The 9,663-nt window shown below is 45.2% G+C and overlaps 2 protein-coding genes across 2 annotated transcripts; one reads left to right on the forward strand and one right to left on the reverse strand.

Annotated features, from left to right (window-relative positions):
• Positions 1–1,586: 1,586 nt before the first annotated feature.
• Positions 1,587–5,070, reverse strand: ENH_00007200 (hypothetical protein; the record flags this gene model as incomplete). Its single annotated transcript, XM_013578574.1, has 4 exons — positions 1,587–2,286; positions 2,657–2,946; positions 4,608–4,672; positions 5,040–5,070. 4 exons carry the CDS (start codon positions 5,068–5,070, stop codon positions 1,587–1,589), a joined length of 1,086 nt encoding a protein of 361 aa, XP_013434028.1.
• Positions 5,071–8,684: 3,614 nt separating this feature from the next.
• Positions 8,685–8,765, forward strand: ENH_00074260 (hypothetical protein; the record flags this gene model as incomplete). Its single annotated transcript, XM_013578575.1, has 1 exon — positions 8,685–8,765. The coding sequence occupies one exon, from the start codon at positions 8,685–8,687 to the stop codon at positions 8,763–8,765; it is 81 nt and encodes a 26-aa protein (XP_013434029.1).
• Between the last annotated feature and the right edge of the window lie 898 nt (positions 8,766–9,663).

Below are 9,663 nucleotides of genomic sequence, written 5' to 3' on the forward strand. Positions count from 1 at the left end.
CAGCAGCAGCAGCAGCAGCAGCAGCAGCAGCAGCAGCAGCAGCAGCAGCAGCAGCAGCAGGAGCGGACGTTTTGAGAGTGCTGATGGCAGCAATGGAGGCGAAGCTGGCGTCGTCTTCTGCGTCTGTGTCTTTGGAGTTTTGTGCTGCTCCTTCGCGCTGCAGCATTTGGAGAAGAGCAGCAGCAACAGCAGCAGCAAGATCTCTGGCGAGAGGCACTATTTGCTGCTCGTAAGAAAGGACCATTTGCTCGAGAGTGGCCACGAGGCGGTCATTGTCTATTTGCTGCATCAGCTGCAGCAGCTGCTGCGCGAGCTGCTGCAGCTGAGCAGCAACAGTTTGCTGCAGCAGCGGCTGCTGCAGCAGCAAGAAGGGCCGCAGCGAGACTGCGGCCTGCACCCGCACGGGCAGCTCGGGGTCCTGCAGCAGCTGCAGCAAGCCCAAAAAGGCCTGGACCAGTGGTCCATCAGTGGACCACCTGCTGCTGCTGCTGCTGCTGCTGCTGCTGCGGTCCACGTACAACTCCAAGACCCAGCAGGCCCGCAGCCGCAAAAACTTATTTGCTGAAGACAACTCCGGCAGCACAAACTTGAAAAGCATTTCTTCGAAAGGAACTTTTCTTTTTTTGGAAGTTATTCTTTCGCTAATTGCTGCTGCCAGCACAAGTGCTGCGTCCTTGGCTTGGTAGAGCTCCTCCGGCACTGCTGCTGCTGCTGCTGCTGCTGCTGCTGCTGCTGCAGCAAACTCCACGCACACACGCTCTATCGTCAGCAGCATCTCCTCCAGAAAGTCCTTCGCCCGGTACCGCACCAGACTCTTCACGAACTCAATTGCTGCACACAACAGCAGCAAGCAGCAGCAAACTGCAGCAAACTGCAGCAAGCAGCAGCAAGCTGCAGCAAGCTGCAGCAAGCTGCAGCAAGCTGCAGCAAGCAGCAGCAAGCAGCAGCAAGCAGCAGCAAGCTGCAGCAAAGTGCAGCAAAGTGCAGCAAAGTGCCCAAATCAAGTCCGTTCTGCTCAATCTTCTCCAATCTTCTTCAATTTCATTTAATTTCATTTAATTTCATTTAATTTCATTTAATTTTATTTAATTTCATTTAATTTCATTCAAAAAACTCCAAAAAATCTCCAAAAATTTTAAAAATTCAAAAAATTCAAAAAGTTCAAGACGCCCGCATGTTCAGGTGTATAGGCAGCTCGAAGAAATCCCACGGACGGAAGAAGAGAGAAGCGGCGCTTTTAAATCATTTGATGAAATTGTTTGAATTTAAATCATTTAAGAAGTCCATTTCAATTAATTTAATTCATTAAGCGTTTAAAGAAACCAAACAAACACGAAAACGCGAAGCTGCAGCAGCAGCAGCAGCAGCAGCAGCGACAGCAGGAACAGCAGCAACAGCAACACCAGCATCAACAGCAGCAGCAGCACCAACACCACCAACACCAACATCACCAGCAGCAGCAGCAGCGGAATCCCAACAACAACAACAGCAGCAGCAGCAGCAGCAGCAGCAGCAGCAGCAGCAGCAGCAGCAGCAGCGGCAGAGGCAGCGGCGGACGCGGGAGGCATATTGTTGCTGTTTATTTGTTACTTGTTTATTTGTTGTTTGTTTGCTTGTTTATATGTACAACAGCAGCAAATGGCACTGCAGCAGCAGCAGCAGCAGCAAACAGCAAACAGTCCCGCAGCAGCAGCAGCAGCAGCAAGCGGCGCCGCACCCGCCGCTCCCGCAGCAGCAGCCCCAGCAGCTCCAGCAGCAGCAGCCCCAGCAGCAGCAGCAGCAGCAGCCCGAGCAACAGCAACAGCAGCAGCAGCAGCAGCAGCAGCAGCAGCAGCAGCAGGAGTACCTGGCAGCAAAATGCATGCGGAGAGGAGCTCGAACCAGCTGTCCATAGTGGAGAGCAGCAAAGGAGAACTTGAAAGACAAAGTTGAGTTGAAGACCAATAAATTTTGAACAAGAGTTTGAGTAGAGTCATGGGGTCTGCGTGCTGCTGCTGCTGCTGCAGCAGCAGCTGCTGCAGCTGCTGCGGGGAGAGCTGCTGCTGCTGCTGCTGCAGCAGCAGCTGCTGCTGCTGCTGCTGCTGCAGCTGCAGCAGCTGCGCACCCGCAGGCAGCAGCAGCGGCCAGCTCTTGTCTATTATTTTGTCCAAAGCTTGTCTACTTTCTTTTCCTTTAAACTCATAATTCCCAACGACTTTTCGCAAAACCATTAAAGCATTTAACACTTTTGCTGCTGAAGCAGAAGCTGCCAAGTCCTCGCACACCTCCTCCAGCAAAGAGGGCCACCTGCAGCGCCCCAAACCACGATTTAGGGTTTAGGGTTTGGGGTTTAGGCCTTGGGCCGCTGGGTCTAGGGTTTGGGGTTTAGGGTTTGGGGTGTGGGCTTTAGGGTTTAGGCTTTGGGGCTAGGGTTTGGGGCTACGGTGTAAGGTTAGGGTTTAGGGTTTAGGGTTTAGGGTTTAGGAGAAAGAACTGCAGCAAAAGCGGAAAGCAGTGAAAACAAAAAGTAAAAGCCAAAGACTTAAACAAAACAACTAAATAAATAAATAAACAAATAGATAAATAAATAATAAATAAATAAATAAATAAATAAATAAATAATAAATAAATAAATAAATAAATAAATAAATAAATAAATAAATAAATAAATAAATACCTTTCGGGGTAATCATAAGAAGCCACAATTCGAATGCACTCAATTAGCTGCAGCCGCACTGGTGCTGCTGCAGCACTTGTGTCTTTGACTAGTTTGTAAAGATGCTGCCGCAGCAGCTGCTTCTCCTCCTCGTCGTAAACCCCAGCAGCAGCAGCAGCAGCAGCAGCAGCAGCAGCAGCAGCAGCAGCAGCAGCAGCAGCAGCAGCAGCAGAGCAGCAGCAGCAGCAGCAGCAGCAGCAGCAGCAGCAGCAGCAGCAGCAGCAGCAGCAGCAGCAGCAGCAGCAGGTGTGCTCCGCCAGGTCTGCTGCGGGGTCGCGCCAGTGCTGCCGCACTTCGTTCTTCAGAGTCACCGAGGCCGCAGTGCGGATGGGCAGGTCGATCTGAACAAAAAAGAACAAAAATGAATAAATTGAGAAATAAATTGATTTAAATGGAATTTTAAATGACAAATAATGAATAAATAAACAATTATAAACGAAAATAGTCCAAGTTCGGACACAAATGCGAAAGAAATGGGGAAAAAAGAGAAAAATCCGCAAACCCCGCGCCCACTGCAGCAGCAAAAACCCGAATTTTTTCGTTTCTTTTTCATTTCTTTTCCTTTTTTCTCCGTTTCAAATTTTATAATCCTTTTTATTCTTTTTAATTCCAAAAAGGCCCAAAAAAACTCCAAAAAAACATTTAAAAGACATTCTGCAACAGAGCATTCACTTGCCAGTTTCGCTGTCGCGCCGGGTGTACGTACACCTCAGAAACCGGCGACGACGGAAACAGCGACGCGGAAGAAATGAAAATTAAATAAATTAAATAAATTAAATAATAAAACAAATTAAATTAATTAAATTAATTAAATTAATTAAATTAATTAAATTAAATAAATGAGAAAGGAAGAAGGAAGGGGTTCAAACATAGAGACAGAGGCAAAGATGCAGCAGCAAAAATAAATAAATGCAACACGGGAAAGTGGAAGCCAACAGCCACGCAGCAAAAGGAAACTGCTGCTGCTGCTGCTGCTGCTGCTGCTGCAGCTGCTGCTGCTGCTGCAGCTGCTGCTGCTGCAGCAGATCAAATGGTTTGAACTGAAAAGCAGATAAATTAAATAGATAAAATGATATAATCAAATTAGATGAATTAAATTAAATTAAATTAAATTAATTAAATTAAATTTAATTAATTAAATTAAATTAAATTAAATGTTTAATTAACTCAAAGAAAAGCCAGTTTGCTGCAGCACCTGGTCGTGGCTGATGATGTGCATCAAAGCGCTCAGAAGCCCTTTTGTGGGTGACAGCTGCAAACACAAAAAAGAATTAAATTAAATTAAATTAATTAAATTAATTAAATTAAATTAAATTAAATTAATTAAATTAAATTAAATTAAATTAATTAAATTAAATTAAATTAATTAAATAAAGAATATTAATTAAAGATAAATGAAAGAAAGAAATTCAAAAGGATAACTGTTCCTCTTTGTTTGAAGCAAAATTCGACTTAAAAGAAAAAGAAAAAAATGAAAATAAAAACAATAAAAGACAAATTAAATATAAATCAAATGCAAACCAAATATATGTTAAATTAAATTAAGTTAAATTAAATTAAATTAAATTAAATTAAATTAAATTAAATTAAATTAAGTCAAATTAAATTAAATTAAATTAAATTGAAATGAAAGTAATTAGAAGAGAGAGAGTGTAGAAGCAGCAAAAGCTGCTGCTGCTGCTGCAGCAAATGGAAGGCGGGAGAAGGAAAAACAAAGAATTGCAAGGACCAAAGTGCGTCAAAAATGAAATAAAAGAATAAAATGAAGAAATAAAACGGAAATAAATGAAAATAAATGAAAATAAATGAAAATAAACGAAAATAAATGCAAAAAATGAACAATTTGAAGCTTTAAATGCAAAAAAAAGATCAAAAATTTTAAAAATTGAAAAAAATTGAAAAAAATTCTCACAGACTTCAACACCGACTCCGCCTGCCCCCGAGTCGCCGCGTCCGGGCTGTAAGTGCCCTCCAGCACTGCAGCAAACAAACAAATAAATAAATAAATAAATAAATAAATAATAAATAAATAAATAAATAAATAAATAAATAAGTGAAAATATAAATAAATAAATAAATAAATAAATAAATAATTGGGGGAAGAAACTATTCAGAAAAAACGGAGTCCAAAGCTGCAGGCGGAAAGCTGCAAAGTGGAATGAAGCAAATTTGCAAAACTGGACGAAAGCAAACAAACAAACAAATAAACAAATAAATAAATAAATGAATAAATAAATAAATAAATAAATAAATAAATAAATAAATAAATGAATAAATAAATGAATAAATAAATAAATAAATAAATAAATGAAATGGGTTTTGCAGCTTTTGAAGTTCGCCTCACCTTTGCAGAGCTGCTCGGGCTGCAGGTTCATTTTGCTGCTGCGGCGGGCGAGGAAGTTCAAATGGAGTTGGCGGAAAACATGAAATTGAAAGATTTTGAATTCAATTAATTCATTTATTTTGCAATTAAAGAATCAGTTCTTCTTTCAAAGCAGCTTTTCCTTCAAATCCAGCAGCAGCAGCAGCAGCAGCAGCAAAACTCGCCGTTGCAGCTTTCGACTTCCCTGCGCAGCAGCAGAGCCGCAGCAGCTTCGAAATTCAACTTCAGTGCACCACCACATTCGGGAAATCGGGGGGATTAAAGCAATTGATTGGACTAAAAGGGCCAAAATGGAGTTCATTTTAATTAAAATGAGAAATTAAAAGACTAAAAAGCCAAAAAAGTCCATTAGAACCGAAGAAAAAGGGAGTTTCCCACGCAGAGGGGCCCGTGCTGCGCTGCTGCTGCTGCTGCTGCAGCTTTATTCGCAGTTTGCCCGGTGAGTTCGCGCAAAAGCAGTTTTTTCGGCAATTTTGGGTAAAACGAAGAAAATAAAAAGGATTTAAATGAATAATTTGATCCATTTGACGCAAAAAAGGGGAAAATCGCACCGGAAAGCAGCAGCGGCGCCTCGCGGCGAGGCGGCGAAGCAGAATCGCAGGGCCAAGTGGCCACAAATGGAACTTCGGAGGCGAAATTTGAAATTCGGAATTTAATTAAAATTCTTTTATTTCGCTTTCGCCGCAAAGACAGCAAAAAAGGCGTTTAAAACTCCCTCACCTCCTTGTGGGGCTGCAGGCTCCCGTCTTCAGGACTTTTCAAGGCCGCGATCTCCGGGGTTAATTTACTTCTTTTAATTCTTTAAACGCGTTTTCCCACTCTCTTTGAGATTTCCTTTCTTAAAAATTACATTTTATTCCATTTCTCCGCTATTTTCTCTAGCTTTCCGCCCTCGCCGCGCCGCCAGCCACGGGCTGTGCTGCTGCTGCATGCAGCAGCTCCGTAGCTCTGGCGCAACGCCGAAGAGCCGTTTGCTGCGCTCTTTTAGCCAATTTATATAAAATAATTATTTTAAAATAAAAAGAAATACAATTAAAGGCACAAATGGCCAAAAGACGCGAAGAATATTCCATTTTCTGCTGCGGACAGCGCCAGAAGTGCAAAAGCTGGCTTACCGGTATTCCATTTGGTGCCTTTGAGGCATTTTTGGATTTAATTTGCACTAAATTAAATATTAAAAATGCATTTGATACTTCTTTTAGTCTTTTATTTCTCAATTTAGTTTTAAATTTAATCCTGAATGCCTTTTTGCTGCTGCTAGCTGAAAACTATACGCGCTGGGGAGTTCAGAAACGGCTGCAACAAAAGTGCAGCAGCAGCGCAGCAAACGGCTCTTTGCAGCAGCACATTCTGCAGCAAATTAAAACCTTTTAAAGCCTTTTCAGCAGCTTTTAACTCCCCTGCTGCAGTCCCAGCTGCAGCAGCTGCCCTCTCTCTTTGCTGCAGCGCTGCTGCACTGCTGCGCTGCTGTGCTGCTGCGCTGCTGCGCTGCTGTGCTGGTGTGCTGCTGCGCTGCTGTGCTGCTGCGCTGCTGCGCTGCAGTGCTGCTGCGCTGCTGTGCTGCTGCGCTGCTGCGCTGCAGTGCTGCTGCGCTGCTGCGCTGCTTTATGCATTTGCTTTTACCTTAAGGAAAGGTTGTCAATTAACTTCTTTAAAGGGACTTTTTTGAATTTAAAAAAGAAAAAGATATTTAGCTTAGCACTTCTGCTGCTCTTCATGGCATGCACTGCCTACAGGTAGCAGCAGCAGCAGCAGCAGCTGCTGCTGCTGCTGCTGCTGCTGCTGCTGCAGCTGCTGCAGCTGCAGAAGTTATATTATAAGTGAGATGCCAGGAAATGTGTGGAAGGTCTTATTCAAATGAAAGATTTCATTTATTTTTATTTTTACTAATTAAAAGTTTTTTAAAACTCTTCAAAGTGCATGCAGCAAACTGCAGCAGCAGCACGAGCAGCAGCAAGGCTGGGGGCCCCTGCTGCAGCAGACTGCAGCAGCAGCTTGAGTCCAGCCGTTTTCCAAAACCCTCAGAGACACAAAACCTCTTTTGCTGCTGCTGCTGCAGCAGACGCTTCTGCGCCGCCAATGGGGCTTGAGGCCGAGGGTTTAGGGTTTAGGGTTTAGGGTTTAGGGTTTGTGGGGAGTGTGACTGCAGCAAGTCCCGCAGCTGCTGATGCTGCTGCGCCATTCGCAGCAGCAGCTGGAGTTTTTTGATTTGATAAAAAGAATTAAAATGAATTTCAAATAAAGCAGCAGCAGCAAAAGCAGCAGCAAAAGCAGCAGCAAAAGCAGCAGCAAAAGCAGCAGCAAAAGCAGCAGCAGCAGAAAGAGTAAAAGGAATTATTAGAAACTAAATTAGGCTTTTGGGAGAAAATCAAATTTTATTTAAACAGTTAAATATATTTATTAAAAGTCCGCAGCAGCAGCAAAGTGCTGCAGCAGCAAAGTGCTGCAGCAGCAAAGTGCTGCAGCAGCAAAGTGCTGCAGCAGCACCAGCTGCAGCAAGCCTCTTCATTTAAATAAGCCTTTATAGTTAAAGGCCCAATCCCTTAGGGAAAAACGGCCTGCTGCTCACAGGAGCAGCTGCAGCAGCAGCAGCAGCAGCAGCAGCAGCAGCTGCTGCTGCTGCTGGCGAATTTGAAAATTAAAAAGAACTTAAAATGCCTTATTTGCCGCTGCAGCAATTTGCAAAAAAGTGCAGCTTGAAATTGAACAGCTGCTTCCCCGAGAAGGGCTTTTGGGGGTTCCGTTCTGGCGGGTTGGCAATTCAGATTTTTGTCCGAAGCGATTCTGAGGCTGTCTGCGGGAAAGCAGCTGCATGCGCTGAAAAGACACTGAAAAAAAGAGTTTAATTGTTTGAAAATTAGGAAAATAGACTAAGTGGCGTTGAAAGAATTGCAAAAGAGGCTCTTTTGGTCCTTGCTGCAGTTCAGATTCTGGCAGCTGGAGCGGCGAAGACCCCCGCGTGTGCGGCGGAAGCAGCGCCTTCTGGCGGCAGAAGCTGCGGAAAAAAGCCCTTAAATGAATTAATTTCGTTTTAGAACTTCAGTTGTTCAAAAGCGAAAGAAATCGCCGGCGTTTTCGCGGCAAACGGCTCCGCGCACACGGAAAGCGGCTGCGCGGCAGCTGTACATACACCGCAGCGGCGCCGCGGTCGATTGCAGATTCAGTTGTCTGTTTCGCGCGAAGCTGCGGAAAAAAGAGAATTTTCGGAATTAATAAAGAATAAAAAGGATATTTAGCGAGTTAAGAAGTCCATTTCTCGGCGAACTGCGGCTTTCCTGCTGCACTTGAGCCGTGTGCGCGTTGAGTCCGTTCCGTCTTGCCTGTCCGAGCCTCCGGCGGGCTCTCCCGCGAAGTTATGAGTCGCTTCTTTTGAATTTGAATTATCATTTTGAAATTTAATTTCGAAAAAGGAAAAGAAAGCGCTCGAGCGGGATTTGCTGCGGCGAACGCGGCGCCGGGAGCTCCGCAGATTCCGCTGCTGCGCCTGCTGCTGCTGCTGCAGCTCCAGGCCTGAAACCCAGCCAAAAGGACTTTATTTTGCAACTTGAGTTCCAATTTCTTTTAATTCTTTTCCACTTCTTTCAATTCTTCTTTTCTGCTTCCAAAATGGCGGCGGTGCCCCCCGTCGACGAGCCGCGGGAGTTCCACGTCGGGGTGTTGGGCGTCACGGGCTTCGTGGGCAAGTGAGTTGCAGCAAAACAAATAAATAAAAATTAATTAATTAATTAATTAATTAATTAATTAATTAATTAATTAATTAGTGCAGCAGCCTCTTAACTTGGGCGCAGCTCCCCGCAGCAGCAGCTCCAGCCGTGTGTCGCTAGCCTCCTGCTGCTGCTGCTGCTGCTGCTGCTGCTGCTGCTGCTGCTGCGTGGGAGAAGCTCGAAACTAGGAAGCAGAGAAAAGAAGGGCTGCGGGTTGCTGCAGCAGCAGCTGGGCCTTTTGCTGCAGCCCAGAGGGCCCCCCAGGGGCATTTTTGCTGCAGTTGGCTGCGCTGCACAGCAGCCGAGTAAAAACCCCAAAGACAAACTCGCCGCCCACTGCGGTGTACGTACACCTCAACTGCACGTACACCTGAGGTGTACGTACAGCTGAGGTGTACGTACAGTTGAGGTGTACGTACACCTGAGGTGTACGTTCAGTTGAGACGTCTGTACGTGTCCACCTGAGGTGTACGTACACCCGAGGTGTACGTCCACCTGAGGTGTACGTACACCCCACCTGTCCGTACACCTCAACTGCACGTACACCTGCGTCCACCTCAGGTGTACGTACACCGCAGCTGTCCGCACACCTCAACTGCAGGCCAGCTGAGGTGTACGTACACCTGAGAATATCTGTTTGCTGCAGATTAATAGCGGAGTATTTGTGCAGCAACTCAGGTGTATGTAGGGCGTGCAGCAGCTCCAGCCGTGTGTCGCTAGCCTCCTGCTGCTGCTGCTGCTGCTGCTGCTGCTGCTGCTGCTGCTGCGTGGGAGAAGCTCGAAACTAGGAAGCAGAGAAAAGAAGGGCTGCGGGTTGCTGCAGCAGCAGCTGGGCCTTTTGCTGCAGCCCAGAGGGCCCCCCAGGGGCATTTTTGCTGCAG

The sequence above is a fragment of the Eimeria necatrix genome, genomic scaffold (assembly GCF_000499385.1).
Source record: "Eimeria necatrix Houghton genomic scaffold, Enh_scaff1202, whole genome shotgun sequence".
Lineage (NCBI taxonomy): Eukaryota > Apicomplexa > Conoidasida > Eucoccidiorida > Eimeriidae > Eimeria > Eimeria necatrix.